The 24891-nt window shown below is 45.3% G+C and overlaps 2 protein-coding genes and 1 long non-coding RNA gene across 7 annotated transcripts; 2 read left to right on the top strand and 1 right to left on the bottom strand.

The window, feature by feature from the left end:
- The first annotated feature begins 36 nt into the window (after positions 1-36).
- Positions 37-15212, top strand: GGA3 (golgi associated, gamma adaptin ear containing, ARF binding protein 3). 3 transcript variants are annotated; one of them, XM_015880274.2, is made up of 17 exons: positions 37-102; positions 2420-2504; positions 3147-3222; positions 3681-3779; positions 4135-4258; positions 5238-5341; positions 5848-5928; positions 6836-6973; positions 7567-7648; positions 8146-8262; positions 8559-8828; positions 9623-9690; positions 10089-10411; positions 10904-11160; positions 11339-11508; positions 12237-12347; positions 13111-15212. In XM_015880274.2, exons 1-17 carry the CDS (start codon positions 63-65, stop codon positions 13219-13221), a joined length of 2256 nt encoding a protein of 751 aa, XP_015735760.1. In that variant the 5' UTR covers positions 37-62; the 3' UTR covers positions 13222-15212. The 3 variants fall into 3 exon arrangements, with proteins under 3 accessions (XP_015735760.1, XP_015735761.1, XP_032304172.1); XM_015880275.2 differs by lacking the exon at positions 37-102 and adding an exon at positions 796-1996; XM_032448281.1 differs by lacking the exons at positions 37-102; positions 2420-2504; positions 3147-3222; positions 3681-3779 and having other exon boundaries at positions 4152-4265.
- Positions 15213-15389: 177 nt separating this feature from the next.
- On the bottom strand, positions 15390-24084 carry NUP85 (nucleoporin 85). Of its 3 annotated transcripts, XM_015880276.2 has the most exons (18): positions 23952-24083; positions 23570-23865; positions 23324-23394; positions 22803-22846; positions 22306-22375; positions 21830-21951; positions 21227-21361; positions 20515-20637; positions 20124-20255; positions 19637-19743; positions 19281-19364; positions 18609-18674; positions 18045-18196; positions 17837-17954; positions 17280-17380; positions 17044-17195; positions 16111-16197; positions 15390-15576 (listed from the first exon to the last, which is right to left on the bottom strand). In XM_015880276.2, exons 1-18 carry the CDS (start codon positions 23982-23984, stop codon positions 15475-15477), a joined length of 1995 nt encoding a protein of 664 aa, XP_015735762.1. In that variant the 5' UTR covers positions 23985-24083; the 3' UTR covers positions 15390-15474. The 3 variants fall into 3 exon arrangements, with proteins under 3 accessions (XP_015735762.1, XP_032304173.1, XP_032304174.1); XM_032448282.1 differs by lacking the exons at positions 15390-15576; positions 16111-16197 and adding an exon at positions 16546-16830 and having other exon boundaries at positions 23952-24084; XM_032448283.1 differs by lacking the exons at positions 15390-15576; positions 16111-16197 and adding an exon at positions 16674-16781 and having other exon boundaries at positions 23952-24084.
- Positions 20611-22111, top strand: LOC107322347. The gene is made up of 2 exons (XR_001558908.2): positions 20611-20722; positions 20800-22111. It is a non-coding gene; the product is annotated as an uncharacterized LOC107322347 (long non-coding RNA).
- Positions 24085-24891: the final 807 nt, after the last annotated feature.

The raw sequence follows: 24891 nt of genomic DNA, 5'->3' as shown, positions 1-24891 counted from the left end.
AGCGCGCACGGCTGGAGCGGGCGGGGCGGGGCGGGGCGGGGCGGGGCGGGGCGGGCGGCATCATGGCGGAGGCGGAAGGGGAGAGCCTGGAGTCGTGGCTGAGTGAGTAGCGCGGGATCGAGCCCCTCCGCCCTTCCCTTCCCTTGCCCCCTCCCCTCCTCCTGCCCCATCCTCACTCTTCCGTTACTCGGTGCCGATCCCCCCTTTCCCCGCTCTCTCCGTTCCGTCGGGCCGTTGCTCCGAGGCGCAGAGCTGCGGCGGTTCGCACGTCAATGGTCGCTGCGCTGCACGGCGCGGTGCCGGGCGGACAGGCCGAGATCCGAGTATGGAGCGCTGCGGGGGCTGGGGGCTGCGTGTGTCCGCTGTGCCGTTGTGGGGATACAGACTGCGGTGTTTGAAACCCGCTGTTAAGGAGAATGATGTTGTAAAACGTAGAGCGCTTTGAGCCCAGGCCCCGCGTGGCTCCGTCGGGTCGGGATTTGTCCTGATGATGTTCTCGGTGCAGGGACTGACCGCGGGGCGTCCCGCCGAGCTCGGGAGCGGAGCTGACAGCGGCTGGGACCGTGTGTGACCGTGTGTGTCCTGTGTGTGACTGTATGTGCTGTGTGACCGTGTGTGACCGTGTATGTGCTGTGTGACCGTGTATGTGCTGTGTGTGACCGTGTATGTGCTGTGTGTGACCGTGTATGTGCTGTGTGTGACCGTGTATGTGCTGTGTGTGCTGTGTATGTGCTGTGTGTGCTATGTGGGTACCAGCTGTGTGTGCTATGTGAGCTGTGTGAGCTGTGGGCAGCGGGACGGGTCGCTGTTGGACTCGGTGACCTCAATGGTCTTTTCCAGTCTTAATGAGTCCTCGTTTCCCCTAAATTCTGCAGAATATAAAACCTAATAGATACATATACGCTTATATATATATATACTTGTATGATTATAGTGACCTAATGAATATGCTTTTTGAGCCATGGTTCTGTTAAGATCAAATAATTCTTGTTTGTTTTAAAATTCATTTATGTGAAATTTAAATCAATACACAGTGTTATCACTTGCAGGAGTTATTGGCTGCAGGATGGTTTCAGCTCTCGGTTCCTGTTTTAGCCAAATCCCTTCTGTCCCCTCGTTGTTCTGCTCCTTCTCTGAGCTCCCACAGTTTGTCAATATCTTTTGAATTCTATCCAGTAAAACATGTAGAAACGCCCACATCCCTTCCTTTTATTTTCCTCTAAGCAGGACTGACTCACCAGATCCAGTGTGAGAATATCTATATTGGGCAGGATATTTTCGGTTGTGCAGCCTGGAAAGCTCCTCGGCTGCTTTTTGTTTTTATTTTTAGTTGTGAAGTTGAGAGAAGATGCCATCCTGCTGTCATGGTCAGTGCAGCTTTGGCAATGGATTGCATGCTGAGGAGCAGCATTGCAAAGCAATGCCACACTGCACGCAGTGTTACCTGCTTCTGTTGCAGTAACCCTTATTGCAGAGCTGTGCATGTTTTTCAAGTCTTGAGCATTGCTCTCGTTTAAGATAAAACATTTATGCCTTGTCACTGCTACGGTGATGTGTGCTGTGCTGGTGTGATTGCGCAGCTCCTCCCACGGCGAGGAAGCACAGATTGCTTGTACATAAATTACCAGAGCAACCATGCACATGAGGAAGGCAGGCTGCAGAGGCTGTGCATCCGAGTGCTCTCACTGGGCCTTCTGAGTTACTTTTCTTGTAACCATCAATAAGACATATTGTGTGTAACACAAACGCTGAGGGGTGTGTGTGCCTATTGTGTCCTTTACAAAAAGGAAGGGCAAGCGCTGCTTGGCAGCACAGCAACTTCCCAGCCACAGGAAGATGCCAAATTCACCAACAGCGCTGTTCAGCCTCCCAGCTGCGCTGTCTTTCTCATCTGGTGGAGGCAGAGCCATGAAGTAAAACCACCCTCGTGTCCTAGTGCTGCGCTTCCACCTGCAATCGTCTTGCTTCATCTTCTGTCTCATTTCAGGCAGCTGGGGTGAGTGAAGGTGATCCTTCCTGTTCTCTAACTGCCTGCAGGTGCTTCCCTTGTGCTTAGCTGAAATAAAAGAGGAGGTTAGAAAATAGCAATGGTTGTGTGAGCACAGCTGGATCCTTTGACTTGGGCGCTGCCTGTTCTGCTCCTCCCAAAATGAAACTTACTGTATCACATTCCTGTCGGGGTTAGGCAATATGTAGGAATATAGCAGGTGTTTGGTTTGTTTGTTTTAGTCTGATCCTGATGGTTAGTTGGGTGCCTCAGCTTGGATACATCGTTTCCCCTGAACAGATGTAGCACATGTGAACTTTCTTCATTTTATAGTTGGTAACAGATGTTAAAGGCTTTGTCTAGGAAGTGCGTGACCTTTTATACTGTTTCTTTTTACTTGAGTAGTAACATCTTCTCTTTCCCTTGCCAAAGATAAAGCCACTAACCCATCGAACAGGCAAGAAGACTGGGAATACATCATTGGATTCTGTGACCAGATCAACAAAGAGCTTGAAGGGTGGGTGTCCTGAACCTCCTTAGAATATTAATATAGATAATTAAACATACACAATTTAGAACATGTCATCTGATCATCAGGGTTTCATGCTGGGCTTTGTCTTATGTCAAGGGCAGCATGGTTTATGTGCACACTGAGCACTAGGAAAAGTAAAACCCGAATCTGCCTCTTGTCAGCCTCTGCTGCTGCAGGATTCTCATCCTGGTTTGCAGTCTGTAAAACAGGGCTATAACTCTCAGTGCTTCACGTCATTAAAATCTGTACAGGGCTTAACTGAGGAAACTTCCTGGGCCACAACATTCCTGTGAGCTAAGGCAGACATGTTTTCTTCTGGAAAAAGGAAATTAATGCATTGAGTGATGATGTAATTTCCTGGTCTTGGATGCTGCACTGGGTGTTGTTTGGCCCATCCCAGGGAGGAATCTGGAATTGCTTTCAGACTACCAGCCCTACTTCCTTTTATACATGCAAACAACCAGGCTTAGAGATGCCCTGAAGATTTTTTGTTAGCATAAAAGTACTGAGTGACATTAATTTTAATCATATAAAAAATGTCTTGTTTAAACAGCAGAATTTGTGAAAGCCTGAAAACCTTGCTGTGTTTGTCTGCTCCATTTGTAATGAGCACCTGCCTTATTTCAGGCCGCAGATAGCTGTGAGACTCCTGGCTCATAAGATCCAGTCGCCGCAGGAATGGGAGGCAGTCCAAGCACTGACAGTAGGTTGTCCTTGCCACCTCTCTCCAATCCAGTCACTTGGCATCTTCCATGCAGGGTATAACAGGAGCACAGTGTGTGTTAATGGAGCTAGCTGGGGCTAATTCTGGGGCTCCTGTGCTGGGAAGGGAACGTGCTTGCCAAACTGAAGTGTCCATATTAGTCAGTAGCAACAGACAAGTCTTTGTTAGTTTCAGCTGCTTTCCTTTGTTATTCTCAGGTAAGGCTTTTGCATTTCTTGTTGTGAAACCTAATGGGGAGGTAATTGATTCATAAATACATTGCTGGGAGTAGGAGAGTTACTGCAGCCCTTCTTGGTGCGTCACCTGAAGATTGGGGGTTTGTGCCTGTAGCTCACTGACAGGGGACCTTCAGCTCCCCTGTAAGCAGAACACATCTATGCTGTTACTGTAGAGTTTTTGCGTTCACTTCAGCTCTTGTTTCTGTTACTTGAATGCAGGTGCTGGAAGCCTGTATGAAGAATTGTGGGAGAAGATTTCATAATGAAGTGGGAAAGTTTCGTTTTTTGAATGAATTAATAAAAGTTGTGTCTCCAAAGGTTAGTCCCTGAGCCTTGCTGCTGCATTTACTTATTGCCTGGCCTTCATGAGCAGCAGGCAACTTCCAAAACGTTTCTGTCTGCCTCACTGCATTCATTAGTGCATATTAATGAGCATTTGTTTGCTAATCTTTTTGTGTGTTCTTGTTATGGCTTTTCTCAGTAAGTGTGCCTATTTACTATTAATGTATAACCCTTGTTAGAGAAATATATTTTCCTCTCAATCTGGTGTCTTAGATCTTTGGTTATACACTTCAGTGTGTATCACTGAACTCCTCTTATTGTCTGGGTTTGGGCTTTCTTCTCAAAAAGAAACTAAGAATGTGGAGAATCTCCATCTTTTTCTCATTCTTAGTACCTAGGAGATCGGGTCTCTGAGAAAGTGAAGACCAAAGTAATTGAACTGCTGTATAGCTGGACAGTGGCACTACCAGAAGAACATAAGATCAAAGATGCCTACTACATGCTGAAGCGACAAGGTAGGAGGTCAGCTGCTCACTTATGCATTCTTTCCTTCAGCAGGAGTGGCACAAAACATAAAAACTTCTAATGATGTGAGCAGACTGACAGGACATGGAACAAGGGAAGAATTCCCTGAAACAAAGCTCCTCACTGACTGGGGGACTGGGTTGGCCTTTTATTTTTATTTAATTGTACCTAGATCAGTGAAACACCTTGCAAATGCTTATGTTTGGATTTGTGGGGGTCTCTGTGCCCTTCCTCCCACCCCTGTCCTGGAACTAGTCTTGAAATGATTTAAGGCCAGTTTGAAGAGAAATAAGATCATTCCTGTAGGCTTTTTTTTTTTTTTTTTTATCATATCACTTTACAATTGTACAATTTGTAACTGATACAAATTTATTGTGTAGGCAAAGTGGAAAAAGCTTGATTGAGGAACAGGGGGCTTCAGAAAAAAGATAAAATAGTTCTAGGGAAACTTCTGGGAGTAGAGCACAAATCTCAAGTGTTTGGCAGCAGGACAAGAAGAAAGCTTGGCTCTTCCACTGTCCATGGTTCTAACGGTTAGGAGTCTGCTCAGCACCCCAGCTTGCAATGCTGTCTGTGTTCCTGCTCAGCTCAGTTATAGAAAAAAATGTAGTGCCCTTGAGACTGCACAAAGCCAGGCTGTCTGGGAATTTGCAGAGTGTCTCAACAGCTGATGTGAAACAGGAAAGGACAAACAGCAGAGAACTATTAATTATACTGGCTTGAAGCAGTACAGAGATGGCAAAACAGTTGCTGGAGTTTAGGCCTTTATCAAGGAAAATGTTCTTTATTTTTTTTTATAGCTAGTGTGCTCACTAATTTATTGATGCTGTGTTGTACAATGGAATAGTGCAGTAGCATCGATGGACGGTTTGGCTGCTTGCTCACTTTGACAACAGCACATGAATATAAGGGTGCACTGCCTGGCCTGACTGAACTGCAAATCCTTGTGGGTTCCCTCTCTGCTTTCAGGGATTGTAATGTTTGATCCTGAAATTCCTGTGGAAAAAATCCTGATTCCTTCTCCACCGCCTCGTCCCAAAAACCCCGTGTTTGATGATGAGGAGAAATCCAAGGTATAGTGAAGACTTGTGTTGTAATCACTAACAAAAAGTAATTACTTAATTTGTGTTTAGAGTAAGAAAGGAAAGTACATTAATTTGGCTTTTATTTTGGGCAAGGTGTTCTGTACTTTCGAAGAATTCATTGATTTGAGCACAACTACTTTGTCCATCTAGGCTCAGACCTGTTATGGTACGTAGTAACTCGCTGCTAAAGTGCCATCCTGCTGTAATACTAGCAGGCAAGGAATGTTTCGCTAACAGGGCCAAAAATCATGCACAGGAGGAATAGTTGTCTCATGTCAAGTCTCTTGAGATCTGGTGGCATGTACGTCCTGTTTAGAAGCAAGAATGTAGCAACTTGTGTGAAACAATAAACCCTTATATGACTCCTGGTGAAGTCACTGACTTTGAAAGCAGTGTGAACTGTGTATCATTTTCCATGAATTGTTCCTTAATTTCTTCTTGCAACTTCCCTCTGCCAGTCTTTGTTTCCCAAATATCCCTGTCTTGTCTTACAGCTTCTAGCCAAACTACTGAAAAGCAAAAACCCAGACGATTTACAAGAGGCAAACAAGCTTATTAAATCCATGGTAAAAGAGGTAAGAAAGTCCTGTAGGACTGAACCCAGATGGTTCTTCTTCTTGAGTTTTAAAAGGTAATTCGAAGTTGTTGGAGAACTTTAGCATCATGTGAATGACAAATATCTGGTTTCTCAAGTTTCAGAAGCGTTGTCTTAGTCCATTCCATAGATAACTGAATGAGACTGACTATTAGCAACATCCGGCCTCCTATTGTGTTCTTAAAACCTCTAAGACTACTAACTTGCAGGTATTCCAGGTGATTAGTGGCTTAAAAGGGTGCCATCTGATGACTTAACAGCACTGCTTGAAATAAATGCTTTGGAAATATTGCCCCTAGCTCACAGATGGGAGGCACTTTTAACACAGAAATGTCTGCAGTTGTTGCACCTGGATAGGACAGGGCATAAAGGTTCAATAATTGAATGTGATGTTGAAATTAACTTCTTTCTTGTCACTTTAGATGGCTTTTCCTATGAAAATTTGGTGGAAACACCACTGTACCACTTCTGGTTGATAAGGACTGAGTCATCAGACTGAGTCATCTCTGGGCCTCATGGAAACACCTTCCTGTTTGCAGAGTTGTGATGCATCCACACAGAGCAGTCATTACAAACCTGGAGTCCAAGAAATGACTCACTGTGATTCTGTCCCTCCCACTCTCCAAAAAGTATAGCATCTTGACTGAAGAGGAAGTATAGATTACTGAAATGTTGCCATTCAAGCCTCCCCTGCCTCTGGGGCCTGGTAGACTTTCCTCATCTTTCAGCTGTTTTGTTCTGATGCTTTTGTTTTGTTTTGTTTGGGATTTTTTTAGTTCAACCTTAAATAGACGTTACCTGGTATGATTTACAGGTACAACCTATTGTTTTGGTGCAGTGAATCCTTACAGGAAAGCTTACTTTTCATGTCTCTTTGTATCCTGAAGGATGAGGCTCGGATTCAAAAAGTGACAAAACGTATGCACACACTGGAGGAAGTAAATAACAATGTGAAACTGCTGAATGAGATGTTGGTTCATTATAGCAAAGAGGACTCATCAGAGGCTGATAGAGAGCTCATGAAGGTATGTCTGAGCTGCTGCTTCCCAGAAATACTGCAGTCAGTCCTTTGCTCCTTTCCACATTTTTAATTTTTCAAAGAATTACAAACAGTGCAATAAACTGGAGAGCAGTAACAAGGAACAAGAGCTCCTGTTGAAAACAACTATGTAATAGCCATGTTTTTAAAGACCTTTTGCCAAAGGACTCAGTGCTTTGCAAGGACAGTGTATAATAGCTCTCTTGCACATGGTTGAGGTCTCCAAAGATGCTCTCTCCATTATGTTCTCCAAAGATGCGGGGTAGCAGAATCAAGAAGCTGCAGTTTCTGATTCTTGCTTTTACTATGGCTCACTGGTTGCTGATAATAACTGTCCCTCACAGCACTGTGGGTAGGTGGAACATGGCAGAAAATTTGTCTTTCCCTGTAGCTAGCATTACAAGATTGGGAGAACATCGAGAAGATGAAAATCAAAACAGCTGGGATGTCCAGCACAAGGAGGATGGTTTCTGTGTTCTGGGCTTTCCAGAGAATGCTGGAATGTCTTTCTGTGCTGACTGGTGTTGCTGACAGTGCTTCCTGGTTGATAAGACCCTTTGTCCTGATTTCTCTTCTCAGGAGCTCTGTGAAAGGTGTGAAACCAAAAGACGGACATTATTCAAACTAGCCAGTGAGACGGAGGATAATGACAGCAGCTTGGGTAAAATAAGCTACACTTCTCCATTTTAACTGCTGTTATGACCAATGACCTTTGAAGGGTTGAGCAAGGGGATGGGTGCTGTAAAGATGCGTCTTCACTGTGGATGAGCTTTGCTTTGAGCAAGCAAATAAAAGACAAGGTCCTTGCCTCTTTACGCTTATCATTTAAATTCAGACAGGGGCTTGACAGTATTAGTGGGAGGCTGGGGAAGGGTGGTAATATGGAATGGCTGCTGTCTTGGAAGGGGAGGGGAGTTACATGGGGAACAAAACCTTGGAGTCTTTTTCACTGCTACCGTGTATGTAATGTGTATGGACCTAGAAAGATCAAGGTCTTGCTCGGAGAAGCATGGCACAGAACAAACAGTAACAGAATTTGTAGCTAAATAATTGTGGTTTTTCCTGCTAATTATTTATCTGGTGGCTGAGTATTCTGAGCATTAGTGGGAGCAAAATGGCTAAAGTCTTGAAGGTTGTGTTTAACTGTTTTTCATGTAGGAGATATTCTGCAGGCCAGTGACAATTTATCCCGTGTGATAAATTCCTATAAAAAAACAATAGAGGGGCAAGTGATCAATGGTGAAGTGGATCTCCGAGTGAGCTCAGGAGTGGAAGGTGAGTTCCTAGGAAGCCAACTATTCAATTTTGAATCCTAAAATTTTAAGTATTTTAGGCAGGATATTCTATTAATTCTGGTAAGGTAGGCTAAATTTCCTAAGCATCTGGATTGGTTTAAGTAAATGGTTAGATGGGCACTGTGTGGGCTTCCTCCTTTGTAAGAGCCATAAACCATGTTTAAGTGAGTACCCATGCTACCTAAACCACCTCTTTTATAGTGTCTTCTGTTCAATGTTTTTGCTTTGAGCCTTTTGCCTTCCCTCCTAGTTGTGCTTATCTCCTGTTTGGTACAGGGAGTGACTCCACAAATAACCTTAACACCCTCATTGACCTTTCTGGACTGGATGTCACCAGCACCCCAACACCTCCAGTTCCACCCACCACCGTGACGCCAGCTCCCACAGCAGCCCCAGTTCCAGCAGAAATCCCCATTCTCCCACCTCCTCCACAGACATTTTCACAATTGCGGAGCAGTTCCTTGAGCCAAGTGGAAGCTGCACCCACTCAGCAGAGCAGCACAACTAATTCTCTTTCCTTGCTGGATGAGGAGCTTCTGTGTTTAGGTAAGACACTAAGGAGCTGAGAAAAGGGCTACTCAGTCCCTGCCTGGCAAAGTCCACATATTTTGTCCGCACCAGATTTCCTTTGCTTTTGCTTCCTCCAGTGGATTACTTAGCGAGTCCTAAGTCTCCCCTCTGGTGGAGTTTGAGAGGTAAAATTGAAAGAATTTGGTGATTTGGGTGATGCAGATGGGAACAGTAATTTGTGCCATTCCCAAAACATTTATACTGGGATATGTTTCCTTGCTGTGATTCTGGTCAGTCTTGCATGTTTTCAGGTCTGTTATTTCTTAGGAAGTCCAGAGGATTTCTGGGACACTCATGTCATCCTGAGTATAAGAACTGGTCTCTGAGTTAGTATTTAATTCTAATGTTCCCAGAATCGACTTCAGATGGAAATACCTTGAGTGTAATTGCAGTCTGATTGCTGTGGATGTTTGGACATGCAGACTGCAGTTTGGTACTGATTTCACTGCTGACTTTGTGGCCCTACTAAACAGCAAGGTGCCTGATGGGGAGTGTTAGAAGGAGCCTGCAGAATGCCTGCATGTGAAGCTCATTTATGAATAGCAGGAGATGCTGTAAATCAGGATGAATTAGAAGAGCTGCATGTAGGGGATCGGTTACTGGTTCTGTTGGTCTCTCCATCAGTGTACACTTCAATCCATTTTGGTCTTTCATTAGGTTTTTGGGCTGTGGCACTTGCTGAATCAAGTAGTTTGGCACTGAAACAACTGCCATGGTATGCAGCCTAGCTCTTTTTCTACTCATTACCTACTTGTTATTTTTCCTTTCAGGCTTGAATGACCCAGCCCCTGCAGCAGGGAAGGAGGCATCAGAAAACAACCAGTGGAGCATGTTTGAGGTAGCAAGGAGAGACTTTCTCAGGGAAGGAAGGGAGGGCTTGCTGTTATGGGAGGTCTCATGACACATTTTGTCACCTTACAGAAACATCACATGCAAGCAGAGGGGTTGCTGATACTGAGGGGAAGTCTGGCATATCCCCAAGTTCTGGGATAGCTGTGTCTGAATGGAGTAGATATCCCTGAACGTGGCTTTATCAGTTTCCAGTCTGTCCCCCATGATGTTAGCACTTCCTTTGCTTAAATTACAGATCAGATGTAGTCCTGACATAGGCCACAGGCTTTGCTGCTTGCCACCCACCACCGGTTTTTGCAGTAAATCTCTCTCCTGCTGTAACAGTGCCACCTCTACAGTGGGCAGTAGTAGTGATTGAGAGCATGTACTTGTGCTCTCTTGCAGAATGAGCAGCTGGACCTGGATTTCTTCAATCCAAAGATGGTGACTGCTGCTTGCAACCCTTCAGGGAGCCCTCTTCTCCATCACACATCGCAGACCACATGTGGAACATCAGTGACACTGCCTTCTGCTTTCACAGCCTCTCAGTCTGCTCCCAGCATGCCTGCACCAAACTCCATGCCATTTGTGTTCTCTGCTGGGCTGGGTGCCCCTGTGGAGCCTTCCAAGACAGTTCCAGCTGCTTCTGGGTACTTAAGCTCATCTGCGGGGAGCAGTATGCCTCATAAGATGGATACACTGGGACACCTGCTTGAGGAAGCTAAAGGGTAACTAAAAGTTTTGGACTTCCCTTCATCTCAGCTTTTAGGAAACCAAGCTTGCTGTAATGTCAGGTTCAGAGACAGATGTTCAACTTCAGTTTGGTAGAAATGTGTGACTGGGATTTTTATGAACTACTAAAATAGTCCCAGCTTCAAAAGAGTAAGGCAGAAACTACCAGGTAAAGCACATCAGCTGTGCTATTGCCAGATTTTAAGTGTGCAGTGTAAAGTTAAACTGGCTGTTATAGTCCAAAGGCCTTTGGCCATCTTAGCCTAGCCCTTTTTCTCCAGGATGGGACTCTTGCTTTTTTACTGAATTAGGAAGAATTATGCATAATCCTACCAACACCATTTTTCTTGTAGATCTGCTTTTTATGTAAGACCTTACTGGCTCCAGGCTGCTGCTTTGTCCTTGCGATTTGCTCTTATCTCTGGGTTTGCGCTAAAATGCTTGCTTCACTTTCAGCTTCATTTTGCCATGATTTTTCTGTCTTCCAGGTCTGCCACCCAAGGCATGGCAACACCCTCAGTGTTACCTGGGGTTACTTTGCCAGCCCCTGTCACATCTTCTCCATTAATGATACCTGCAGTCACTGCCCCAGGAGCACCCCCAAATCCTTTCCCAAACAGCTGCACTGCTGTCTCAGGGAGCTCTCTCTTCCATTCAGCATCATTCCAGCAGCAAGGCAGTCCTATGAAGGCACCTGAAATTTCTTTGGCCAATGTCCATGTTCCCTTGGAATCTATTAAACCTAGTAAGTACCTTCAGGTTTTTCACTGTTCTCTGGACATTTTTTAATAGCAAAGCTTCCTGATGGAGTTTATGAAGTGAAGAACAAGTGTGAGACACCCCAGCCTCAGATTGACAATACTGCTGGAGATTGTTTTCTGCAGCATAAACTATGTTCCTCTCCCCTTCTTGCTCTGTGGCAGGCAGTGCCCTCCCGGTGACAGCCTATGACAAGAATGGCTTCCGCATCCTCTTGCACTTTGCCAAGGAGTGCCCACCAGGAAGGTCGGACGTACTGGTTGTGGTAGTCTCGATGCTGAACACAGCACCCCTTCCTGTGAAGAACATTGTGCTGCAGGCTGCTGTACCTAAGGTAGAGGTTCGCAGTTCAGACCCACAGTAGTGTGAATCTGCCTGTTCAGGGTGGTCTGGGTATGAACTTGGGGACTTAGATTGCAACACACTGGTTCTGCCTTATTGTAGTCTGTGCTTTGCCTATTTTCAAAACATAAAAGTAGTTGTTAGAAGCAGAAAACACTAAGCAGGACATGTCAAGAACTGCAAGTAGTACACATTTTGTTTTTCTTTCTATCTAAAATCAATCCAACTGTGTTTGGTCATGTAAATAGCTCAGATAGCACATTGACAGGACTGTTATGTGGATAAGTCCATCCTTAAGGTGTTTGGGAATCAGAATTTCATGAAGATTTGTTAAATTGAAGAATATGTTCCTTTCTGGTCGTTACTGCAGCTACATAATTTTGGATGGCTGATTTGTGTTTTGAAAAGTGTGGCCCAAATGGCTACAGTCTGCTCACTGTCATTAAGTTGCTTACATTAAAGCCTCTGCGATAAGAGCACTCGGGTAAGAAGGGGTGCAGTTGGTGTTCTGACCCCAGTGCTTTTACTCTGGACTGACTTGCTGGTCTGACTGCTCCTATTGGGTTCTGCAAGTGGACCGGTTCTTGCCTCCTCTTTCTCACACACTGATTGATTCTCTTCATCTTGGATGTCTGCTGTTGTATCCACAGCCTCTGCATACATCTTCTATTGTCCCCAAAGGTAGGAGTTACTCCATTCTTTTTGTTTGTTTGTTTGCAGTCCATGAAAGTGAAGCTGCAGCCACCCTCTGGCACAGAGCTGTCTCCATTCAATCCCATCCAGCCACCTGCTGCCATCACCCAAATCATGCTTTTGGCAAATCCTACAAAGGTGAGAAGGATAGACTATAACAGAGTGGGATTTATCATGTCATTATTCAGAATGATACAATTTAAGGAGGGTGATTGGACCAAAACTGTGAGCAAGCACAGCTCTTAATTCCTAGTTTGCCCTCCAGAAGAAATTACTGCAGCAGCAGATCAGTGACATTTCAATTCAGGGCTTGAAAGGGGCTATACGCAGTCTCTTCCCCAGCAGACTTTTTCAGCAAGGAAAAACTTGAGAAAACACAGTACGTTTTTTCCCGTCAGTGGAGCAACGGTCTTATAGGGCTTAGCTTTAGAGGAGAACAATCGGAGCTGCTTCAGGAGCTTATCTTAAATCCCTTGTGCACTGAATGTGCCCTGCTGTAATGATGATTAGTGTGATGTGAAATTAACTGGTTCTCTAGAAAGAGTTCTGCTGTGTTGAGGTTCTGTACAGCCTGACAGACTTGAACAAACAGTGTGATGTTGGGTCCTGTCCCTTCCCTTTGGCATGTTATGGGATGTGCTTGCGACCAGTGAAACAGCATGGTTAATACTTCCCTTTCTGCTCATCGTGCTAGGAGCATGTGAATAGCTGTGGAAACCCTTCCTGCAGTTATTTATTTAAGTAGCCTGATGCGTAAACCTCAAAGCTGTATGCCAGAGTCTTCCCTCTGCAGCATGTGACAGTGTTGTGATTTCTGTAGAGCTGTGATGGTGAGATCTGTTGTTCCAGAACAACTGAGGTTCTTCTCATGTTTTGCTCTTGGGTGTTGTCTTTTCTGCAGGAAAAGGTGAGGCTGAGATACAGACTGACCTTCACGCTGGGAGACCAGCTTGCCACAGAGATTGGTGAAGTGGATCAGTTCCCCCCAGTAGAGCTGTGGGGGAATCTATGACATTGGAACTCTGACAGAGACTCTGTGACAGGACCAGGAAAGGATCCCACAAGACTGAAGTGAATGTGACAGGGGAGGGACACACGTGCTACCCACTGGTGATGTTCAGCTTTGTTTACATGTCCTGCCCACTCTGCTTGTAGCTTTAGTCCAGAATGTTTTACTGAAGGCAGCTGGTAACACGCAGTGCTGGCTGCTTTCATCTTGGCCTCCGGGTGAATCTGATTCTATCTTCCACTCTATTAAACTAGAAGTTACTGTATTTTGAGGGGAGACCTGTCAACAGGTGTAAGTCAGCGTGTTCCTGTACTGCTGTCCAGAGATACCTACATGATGGTAATGACGCTACCCCAGGCTTCCTCAGTGCAGAGCCCTTATACGTGTCCTCCCTCGGACTTTTACCTCCTCAGTGCCAGACTGGACCTGCTAAGCATGTTAAGCAATAATGCTGGTTCCACGAGGGAATGCTTTTTTATTTTATTTATTTTTGTTTTTTAACACTGAAATGGCACTTAGCTCCTTTAGCTCCCTCCATCTGCTTCTCTCCCAGTGGTCAGTGTAAGCAGACCTCAGCTCTTGTGTTGTGTGACACTGCTGTATCTTCAGTTAATATATTTATTTTATACTGTGGGCTGCCTCTCTATTGTATCCATTTGGGGCAGCTGGGGCTGTTCTGTATGCAAATGCCTAAACTGGTTATTTTTCTGCCTTCATGGCATTCCATAGTGTGGGGAAAAGAGAAGTGTGGTGAGGAGGTAAAAAGGGCTGGAAAGGTGTTTTCAGCATTGGTGGAGGGTGGCACCTGGCACCCAGCAGCGTCTTTAGAGCCTCTAATCCAGGGATGGGGAGTGTCTCTCAGATCCCCTCCTGCAGGCTGTGTCACTATGTAGTTCAGTACTGAGATGTAAATAGTAGAGCTTTAGGATGGCCAGACAGAAACAAGCAGGGAAAGGAAAGAAGGCACTGCTGGGCTGTGGTGATGCAGGCCCTGTTTTAATAATTCTCTGTATTAAATGGCTAAGTGCAATCATCTCCAGAAGAGGGAGAGTGGTTTTACTGGACATCAGTATTCAGTGCTAGCAGGTGGCAGAGGAATTGACTAGAAACTAGGTTTAAATGACTGAAAGTTGATGACAGAAGTCCCTTCCTTCTCTCAATGTACAATCTCAAGCAGTGCCTCAAATAGCTCTGAGACACTGTTTGAATGTTTGTTTGTAACAAACAAAAGCACAGGTAGGATGGATCCTTGGACAAAGTGCTGCTGGAATTAATACAGGCTGTAAAACCGTAACTCAAATACAGCTTGCAGTTAGTTATGTCATCTTTTCTGAGGTGAGAAATAAATACTAGAAATACTGTGGACTTAAAGGCCTAAAGGATCAGAGAAATCAGGCAACTGTGGAAACCCCGAGGGGGAGGAATCAAAGCTTTGGCCAAGTATGTCACTGTACACTCCTGAAGCTCATGAGAACCCCAGCCTTGTCAGCTCTGTGACAGCAACTTACATTGATGGACTATGACAGAGCACAAGGAAAGAATTCTGCCTCAGAAACGTTCTTGCCACTTTAGGCATGGGAGGGATAGGGACAGTATTTAGGTCACTTAAATCTGCCCAGGTGCTGTAGGTGTATCCTGAGGAAGCAGATTTCACTGCTGTAGATGCCTATACGTGAATCTCGCTGTGACTCTGAGGAAGTCAGAGGAGCACAAGTGCTTTCTGCAGAGTGGTGGTGTTCTCACTGTTACTGGCAGTGCACTGCACTGCTGTACAGCCAAATGGAAAGATGCCATAGTCTTGCTGCGTGGAAATGCATTGTTATAAACTTTGGGAATTAAGCTATGAATGAGTGTTCCTTGTCAGTAGGTTGAGGTTCTCGTTTCATACCAAACAGTCATTACTGTAAATACATCTCAGATGCATTTGTTTTGCTGCATGTTAAATAAACTGGTTTCCCTACTTTGCTCTGGGGACAGCCCTCACTGATGGTTGATCATGGAGTATAATGCTGGTTCTGGAAACAATAAGGTTCAGTCCATCATCTGAAGCCCATCCAAACTAGAAAACAGCAACTTCTACCTTTTGGGTTAAAATGCCAGTGCCTTAAAAGATGCATTTGGTTTCGGTTCTGGGTAATTAGTGGCATAGCAACTGAAAACACCAAGCAATATGCAAAACAAGACCTTTATTCTTAGAAAAAACAGTCATGTTTATGTACAATAACCCACAGAGAGTAAAATCACACATTACTGTCTTCAAGATCCTTCCAATGTTCCTTCTTTGACAATGACTCGTGCAAGATTTCGTGCAAGGGCAAGTCTCAGCATTTCCACTTTCATGGTCTCAACATCATCATCCTAAAAGCACAGTTTGGGTTAGATCAGTGCATGCAGTAACGAGCTGGTTCTCCTTCTGGGCTTTGAAAAATAAATACGCAGGTCATTAACAGTGAAAATACGTTTCCCTGTCATTGGGATCTCCACAGAATGGGTAAAAGCTACATTTCTTAAGTTGTCTACAGACAGAATTACCAAACCTTTCCCTTTCTCTTGCATGTGTAGTAAATGTCTCTCTGTTCTGTGCTTAGAATAACCTGAGCTGTTAGGTGATATCCCAGCTTTTTGTTGTCTGTATAATTTCTAACATTTATCTTGGAAAAACATCTAATCCACATCAGCAGAACACTCAGGAATGGAAGTACTGCATTATTTTTGTGTATGCTTAATTATCTTCTGCTGATGCCTCAGTTTGCTGGGCAAAAGTACCAGCCTCAGGAATTCAGGCTTTCCCTTGTTTCTGTCCCCATCTACAAACAAGTTTAGTGTTTAGTTCCTTGACTGTCCCACAGCCCCACTGATTTATTACCCAGTTGTCCTCAAAACAGGAGGTACCTGGAATTTCTGCTTATCCAGCTTCCCTGCTGTCAGATCTTCCAGGCATCGCATCAATTCGTAAGTCTGCTCTGCTGAAAATATGACCTGTGAAAATGAAAGTGTTTTCATGAAAATGATTATGCTGAAGAACAACATACGGTCAGAGAACACAACTCAATTGAGAATAAAGAGAATGCATTCATGCTCGCATAGATTGATTCTGACCTTTCATTCACAGGACAGTTCAGGGCAGAAGGGATCAGTATTAGGGCCTGTAGCAGAAATGTTAAGTCACAGCTTGAGGCAGCAATGAAGCACCTGATGGGAAGGCAGGGCCAATCCAGGAGGGCTCAGCTGCATGCAATGCTGCTGAATGATGAAGGGGTGGAACCAAGATCCGCCCCTTCCCAGCCCTCATTTAAGGTCTGGCAGCGAAAGTGAGGGTGTCTCTCTGGAGTTCTCTGTACCCAAGTCCTGAAGGTAAGCAGATTTTTTCCTTTGTTTCTGTGTTCATAGTTGCTGCATTTGAGCATATCCTCACCTGCTATTCTGCTATCACTGCCATGCTTTCCATCATGTTACAGGGCCCATCCCGTTTAATATCTTTTCTGATCCTCTGGATGAGGGGATTGAGTGCACCTTCAGTAAGTCCACAGATGACACCATGGTGGGAGAAAGTGTCAGTCTGCCTGAGGGTACGAAGGCCATTACAGCAGGACCTGGACAGGCTGCTGCTTTCTAAAAGCAAAGATTATCTTGTTCTAAGTTATTTGTCATCCTGATTCTCCCCTACCCTCAATAAGACACTAGGAGTACTAGGCAATTCTTGACCTACTATGAACAGTCCTACCCTGGGGACATTAAGCGTAGAGAGTGACTACTTTGAGATAACTTCCCAGGAAGAAAAGAAAGGATGTGGGGTGTCTTTGTCCTGTTTGACCAGCATCTCACCTCTTTCTGCTCCAGCAGGGGAAGGGCATCGGTCAGCAGGGTCATCCAGAAGGAGCAGGGGGCAATATGAGCAGTCATCAGCATCAGAAGTAGCCTGGCAGCTTCGGAAAACCGCTTCTCCCCATACAGACGGTGGAATTCACGGTACTTCCCTGCACGTGGGTGTTGGAAGGGTAAAAAAAACTGTCGAGGTAGCTGTGTTATAAATAACAATGTGAAAATTAGGTGCTTCTCACCAAGAAATGTCAGCCGGTCACTAAGCAGCATGGATGGTCCCAAATTATCAATGAGGTCTAAGTCAGAAAAGCATCCCCTTTCACAATAGTCCTTAAGGAATCTGTGGAGAAAGTAAATGCAGCAGAGGCTTAAAGGGAGGCTGATTTTCATGTTTCTTTGTATCTACTCATCCCTTTGTGGGCACGTTTAGCATACAACTGAATTTCATCTTATTAACTGCTACTGAGGATGTCAGAAGACATCCAGACATTTCCTGGGAGTGGTCAGTCAGTGCAGTGTGCATTTTACTGACACTTTCTTTTTCTTCTGGATTCTGTAGTAGTTGAGATCTATTTCTTAGAAGGAATGAGAAAAGGAAGGAAGTTCAGTGGTGTAGGAAAAAAACAGCTAAGTTACTGCAGATGGCAAGAACCCAGGGATGTCATTCTCTAGCCCAGAAGCAGACACCTGGTCTCACTCTGTCTGCAGTGGGACCTTTCCAGGGTGGCTGCCTTCTTCCCACTCCAACCAGCCCCCTACAGCCAAAGTCACCTGAGAGCTCCTGATGTAGACTCACCTATCTGATATTAGTGTAGCAAAAGCTGCATCCTTGGCTCTGATGCTCCAAGACAGGGCAGAGCCCAAGCGATTATTGCGCAGAGCTTTCATGGCCATGATTTTGCAGATGCTTCGGACTTTGGAGAAAACACAGGAGAAAAGGAAAAAAAAATCAATTTCAGTCGTTTCACTTGTCACTATAAAACAGTGAAATTGAAGGTAGTCACCTTGTTCATGCATCTGTCTCTGCTCACAGATCCTCAGCACTTTGAGGGCCTTCTGTTCTGTGTTAAGGGGTATCCGCTCAATATGAAGTTCCAAATAGACCCTGCCATATTCTGGACAGTGGTCAAAGTAATCGACCCCCAGCTGCCACAGACTGAGAGGATGGGGGGAGGAAAAAGTCAAGCATTTCAAATCTTAAACAAACATAACAGGAAAGAAAAGTAGAATTGGAGTCTGCGTTAATAACAACTGATTCTGATTAACACAGTATTTGGACCTAGGATGGTTTTTACTTTCTACCATCTGTTTATTACACAACTTTGGAATACCTGCATCTCAAAAACGCAGTGTACCAAAAATGTACCAAAAATGTCACATAGGCAGTAGCTGTTCTGTCCTGGTTAATACACCCAACAAGTTTTAATTGTTTGCTGAAATTCTAACAGTGGCTTAAAGTTTTGCTTTTTCATTTTATTATTATGCTTTTTTTTTGCTTTTTTTTTTTTTTTCCCTATCCTGATACTAAGTCCAGCCTCTGGAGGGAAACAAAAACAAAAGACTGTTACCTGTGATGGGAGAAGAGTCCTGAGGCGTATTCTAGTATAAGAAACTCACGCATGTTTGAACCAAAACTGGGGAGGGAATGAAGAAAGAAAAGAAACAGTCATTACTGTTTGTACCTCATCAGAAAAACCTCCTTATTTGATTTCAGAAGCACCTGCAGGATGTTTTCTCCTGGGTTATCTTGATACAAGAATTTTATTAAGTCTAAGCTTGCAGGGCAGCTTTCTCCTTGGGAGGGGGACGACCTGCGTATTTACAGCATTTAGCAAATAAAGCAGTCATTACTGTATGTTACAAGAAACTGAAACATCAGGAGAATGCAAATAGCAGAATTGCGCATACTTAAGTTTTCAACAAACTTATGTATGGAGGCACTTTTTAGATTAGTTTCTCATTATTTCCAAATAATCATAAACATTTGAGCCGTTGATAATAATTCAGCTAAAAATATATTTAAAATCATACCACAAACCCTAAACGCTGCTGAAGTGCTGGTGAATAGCTTGCCAAATTAATCAGGACAGCAGCTGCTTCTGAAGAGTGTCTGGGCTGATGCAGCGCCTTTGTGTTCCACCTTCTGAAGATGGCTAAGTGCTCCTTTTCACCAAAAGTGATGTGCTGTTTCAGTCATTCTTACTTGAGTGACTGAATGATCGGTGCAAATCAATACTTACTAGAGATTGTGAGATTGCAGGAGCTTACAGTGATCCAGAAGGTCAGTCAGATGAGCCACAAACCACCAGTTGCTCAAAGCAACGCTGTATTTGAAACAAGCAAAACAAAGATGATGCTGAGCCTATCGCTGCCAAGGAACGTGTGAGGTTTTGCACATACACAGGCTATATTACAGGGTTGTGCCTGGTTGCAGCGTCCCAGGACTAACGGAATACTTCTAGTTCCTACTCGCTTTGCGTATTCTTGCTACATCCCTTGAAAGGATGGTCAGGTGGCTGCACCCATATCCTCTACCCCAAATACTGTTGGGAGCAATACAACAGAGAGAGAGAAACAAAAACTTTAAGAACTCAACCTGCACTCCTTGATCACTTGGTGAAGCTCAAATTCAAAGGCTGCCATTAAAATTGTGTCTAGAGGCTCAGGGCTGCTTTCTTCTCCCAGGAACATGTCCATACTAGACTGGAATAAGATTACAAGATGTGATTAAAAACTGCTGCGAGAGAATAGAAGGAAAATTATTTGTTTTGATACAGTATCCTCATTTACACTGTTTTATGGGAGAGTGCATCACAGAGGCTGAACACACCCAAGAAGCAAAATTGTAGCATTAGGAAATTGGAAAAACAATTTGAGGACCAAAATGGGAAACACCAGACACTAAAGAGACCCGGTCTTCAACCATTATTTTTTCTGTATCTGCCTCCCAGTGCATTTAAAAATTCTAGGAAAAGTGTTATGGGTGCACAGTTTCTGTAAGACATCGGCCTTCCCAAAGCTTTAAGTACCATCATCTTTCTGTGCATTAAACTGCAGAACATAAATATAATCATATTTCTTGCCTGTGCGTAGAACCGCAGTTCCATTGGCTTCACAGTTGGATGCGAATACAGGAGTCGAGTAACCATAAAGTGGTACCAAGTAGTCATGAGTTCCTTTCTTTCTAGTATGGCATTCTCATCTCCCAGCAGAATCTAACAGGAAGAAAAACAAAGGAGTAGTTCTGCAAATTCAGCAGTGCACGCAGCTGCATCTTCACTTGTTACAGGCACTACTCCTATTTTGCAAAGGTTACAGCTTAATGAAGAGCCCAGGACAGGAGAACAGTCTTCAGAATTGATCTAATGAACAGATTGTTTAACATATTCAAGTAACTTATGACTACGCGTGGCTTCTGAAGTACACAACAATCCAAAACTTGTCCAGTTTCCTTTCTTCTCAACCAAGACACACCTTGCAGATGGATTCCATGTGGGGATTGGAAGCAAAGGTTCCATCCTGTAGATAACGCTGACATTCTTCGTGCCAGTGCTGCCATTTCAGCTCCATCTCAGTCAGCGTTTGGGTGTTACCAGGCTGAATGGAATAAGTGGCATAAAATAAAAAAGAAATACCAAGTCAGAACAAGTGGTCTGAACTCACACTCATTCATGCTAAAAAGGTAAGGAGGCTGCTGTCAGCTTTTTCCTTGTTCTCCAGTTACATTTGAAGTGTTTTAATCTGTGTATCTAAATAAAGGAAAAGGACTCCAAGACAACCAGTGAAAGATGCAGCTGCAATTTTTCCTCCACGAGGAGATCACTGCAACAGAAGAAAACCTGCAGGTAAGATCTTCTAAGACTTCCCTGTAAGTTCTCAAGAGGATCAGTTTCAGGTAACCCAGCAATGAATCTTGCTACAAAAACATCACTTCTGATTATGTTTCTTTACCACCTAACAGATTTTCAGCTGTGTACTTGGGTCTCTTGGGTAACTGAGACAAGTATTTTTTACTGTAAAGGATTAAGACACATGTTTTAATGGTCAACGGCCTGTGATGTTACAGGAGCCGCAGCAGAGGTGAAACAGACTGGACTAGTTCTGTTTTCACTCTTATCTCCTTTCTTAATGGAACTAAAGGAAAAAAAAAAAAACAGTGGAAAAAACCGATCTGCTTTGGACATACACTGGGCACAGGCATCTTCTTCATCAAGTCATCCAGGATTTTGTACATGTTCATCGATGCGGGATTTGCAGTGGCTTCCTTGGAGAGCAAGTGCCGTGCTTCATCCATTCGGCCTTGCAGTACGAAGATATCCACCTGCAGAAAGCACGTCTGTGAGTACCAAGCTGTGCAGGGCTACCACGCACCCAGGTGGAATATCAGGAGAATCTTCAAGAAAGCCAAGTAGAGTTACAAGATTTCAACTCTAGGCCCTGCTAATTTGAATATACAACCTCTGTGAATCATGAAATTGGATGGTGGTTGAGTCACTGTCCCTGGATGTGTTTAAAAGCCATTTGGATGTGGTGCTCGGGGACATGATTTAGCGGAGGGCTGTTGGGTAGGTAGGGTAGCATGGTTAGGCTGTAGTTGGACTTGATGACCCTTCGGGTCTTTTCCAACCTGAGTGATTCTATGACCTTGACAATGCTTTATCTTAAAACTACAAAGACAGAAGCAGCATCTCAGGTATCAGTTTCTGAGATGTGCTACAGTGCTGAGAAGAGGAATGCGAGACACACAGGCACGACTTCATCTAAACGTCTGACAGGGGGCTGTACTCACCACGTTCCAGAAGAGTTTGTGTTTTGATGGATTTTCGCTGCTCAGAACTTCACGGACCATGTTGTCTACATCACAGATGTGAAGCTGAACCCAGTCAAGGAGACGAAGCAGGAGAGGACCAGCTTTACACAGAGAAGGTATCACTGTTAGTTCCCAAACTGTTTGTCCCCAGGCAGTTAATTTAAGAAGGTTCTTATGCTTTAAGGTCAAATAAACTGGGAACAAGTTTTTGTTTATTATGCTTCTGTGAGAAATAAATAAATAAGCCAGTGTAAAGTAGAATGCATCCTGATATAATTTAATACAAAAAAATGCAATTTACTGAGGCAGAAAAGGTATCAGAATTCGGTGCTGCTTGTCATACACTCCACAGTAAGCATTAAGATGTAGCACCACGCACGCTGTCTACATTTTAAACGATTATTACGCAAACAAGACCACTTTCAGGCTTAACATCAGAACTGTTCACTGCTCACCTGGCGCTGCTTCAACAAACAGAATCTCACACAGATTCCAGATCAGCTCCATGGCAGAGAGAATAGAAACCTGACAAAAAGCAGAGCTGCGTTTCAGGGTCATAATTGTTCCTGTTATTTAATTTTAAGTGCACAGCTGAATGTGCTGCCCACAGAGATGGGTTTTTGTAGACAAGAGAAATGTCACATTGATATTCCAGAGATAATCAAAAGACAGAAACAGGCCATAACTTCTCTATACACATCCATTTTAGAAAATATCGGTGGTTTGTGTATTGAAATGCAACAGTAATCGCTCCTCAGGGAAATGCAGAACAGTGCAGAAAGTGTTAATTGAAGCCTTTTTAATCTCCTGAGAGTTAGAGAGCACAGAAGGAACTAAAGGCAAACTAAGCAACATCAGTGCTGTTCAAACAACAAACTACAGCCACGGTGTTGGTCTTTGTGGCTTTACTAACCAATATTCATGCAACTACGTGGATGTGACTGTACGTTACCTGAATGCTGTACTGGTTGTGCAGGGCAGAGTCCCGGGCTGAAACTGAGCGAAAAATACACCAAGTCAAAAAGCAGCATAAAAAGCAGCATATTTACAGGTACAACAAAACTTTCTGAGCTCATTCATACAGTCCTTGATCGCTCGCTGGGTACAGCCCCAGATGTGTGCACAGCTGATACAGCTCAGCTCACCCTGCAGAACTCTTTATAAATCTGGTATATTTACAGGACAAGGATGTTAAGACACAGTGAGTCCTCTCACTGTTTCAGAGGAGCAAGCTGGTGAATTTGACTCATTTTTCCACAAAACCACAAGTCATGACATGAAAATACTGCAAGTCTTCCCAAAATCAGTTACGAGATGATGAACCAACATGGAAATCTCAATGATGGAAGATGGAATCCTGTTAATTACTGAAGTTTATATGGGCTGTTTTTCAGTAGCTATAGCAACTTCCAAGAGAAATCTTATTTTTATCATCACAAGTAGCATCTTTTTACTGCAGTGCAACAGACTTACTGGCAGCCTGGTGCATGTCCTCCATGCAGGCTCTTATGACCGAGCGGTAGTTTTTACTCACTTGGACTAATCTGCCAAACACAAAAAGGATCGTTTACAGAGAGATACTGCTTCGGTTACGGTCCCTTTTCTGTGCATCCGTGGATGCTTCCAGAACCAGGGTCAGCCTGGTGGGTGCTGCCCGTGCTGTGCAGGGTCCCACGCACTGTTCAGCACCCAAAAGGAGGCTGTTCCGGCCCCACTCACTGCGCGTTCCTCGCCCTGGCAGCCCGCTCCTCCTCGCAGCGCTGCAGCCCCACGAAGATGCCGTGGGACTCGTTGAAAAGCTTCCGCAGCGTCTCCATGTAGATGTCCTGATCCCTGCGCACCACGAACACGCGCGACGGACCCGCCGCTCCGTCCCCGCCGCCCGCAGCGCCGCATCCCGCCGGCCCCGGCCCCGCGCTGCCGCCCCGGCCGAACAGCGTCTCGCACAGCAGCATCTCGGCGGGGCCCCACTCGAAGCACAGCTGAGCTCGGGCCGGGTCGGCGCCCGGCACCACCTGCGGGAAGGGAGAGGAGAGCGGGGGGCGAAGGTAAGGAAAGGGAAGGGAAAGGAAGGGACGGGGACGGGCGGTCCGGCCCTGACCGTCAGCGGCGGCTCCGTCTCGGGCTCCTCCATGGCCACGCCGCGCTCCCGCCCGCGCTGAGGCCCCTGGCGGCTGCCCGCCCCGCTGCCCAACGCCCCGCGGAGCTCCGCAGCGTTACCCGCAGCCGGCAGCCAGCGAGGCTCCCTGCGGGCTGCTCCGCTTCGGGCCCTCGGGACCGACGGGGCTCCGACACTTCGGGGCAGGCGCGGCCGGTCGCCCCGGAAACAGCGCCGGCATTGAAGGCCCCGGCGGGGCGGGACGGGGGAGGACGCGAGGAGGGGAGGGGAGGAGAGGACGGGCCGCTGTAATGGCAGAGCGGGGCGGGGGGGACGCGGCAGGAGCGGAGCGGAGCTGTGTCGTGTCCACCTGTCTGTCCCGCCGTGTCCCGCTGTCCCGCCGTGTCCCGCTGTCCCGCCGCGGTCGCTCTGTAACGGGCAGTAAAAAGGCAGGTGCTGCTCAGCCTGAACCAGCGCTGCTGAGAGGCCCGAGCCCTGGGCAGTGTCTGTTGGTCTCACTGCTCTTATTTTCCTTTTCGTCGTTGTGTTGAAGGATGTTTTGATGTCTGAGGTGAGGGTGTAGGAATGGGACAGTGTCCTCCTGCCTCAGGATCCCATCCAGTGCAAAGACTGAAAAACTACAAGCTGATGTAAAGCTGCAGCTCCTTTCCTGCTTTGTGCTGACGGACACAGCCCCTCTGCTCACTGACTAAAAACGCCAGTAGCTTTTCATGGCTGCAGCTCCTGCTGCCCTTGAGAAAGTGACTTTTGCCGAGGGAAATGACCTTGGCAGAGGTGAAGTTTAGTTTGCAGTGTCTTAGTCCTTCTTGGAAGGTTGGCTGGAGGTCTGCGTGTATCTAGGAGAGAGATGAGCCTGCACTCTGGCTCAGAAAGGCTCTTGTGCCTGACCAGTCTGTAACTGAATCGAATTACAACCAGAATG

This window comes from Coturnix japonica, chromosome 18, assembly GCF_001577835.2.
Source record: "Coturnix japonica isolate 7356 chromosome 18, Coturnix japonica 2.1, whole genome shotgun sequence".
In the NCBI taxonomy this organism is placed as follows: Eukaryota; Metazoa; Chordata; class Aves; order Galliformes; family Phasianidae; genus Coturnix; species Coturnix japonica.
This window is presented reverse-complemented; position numbering and strand designations above follow the sequence as displayed.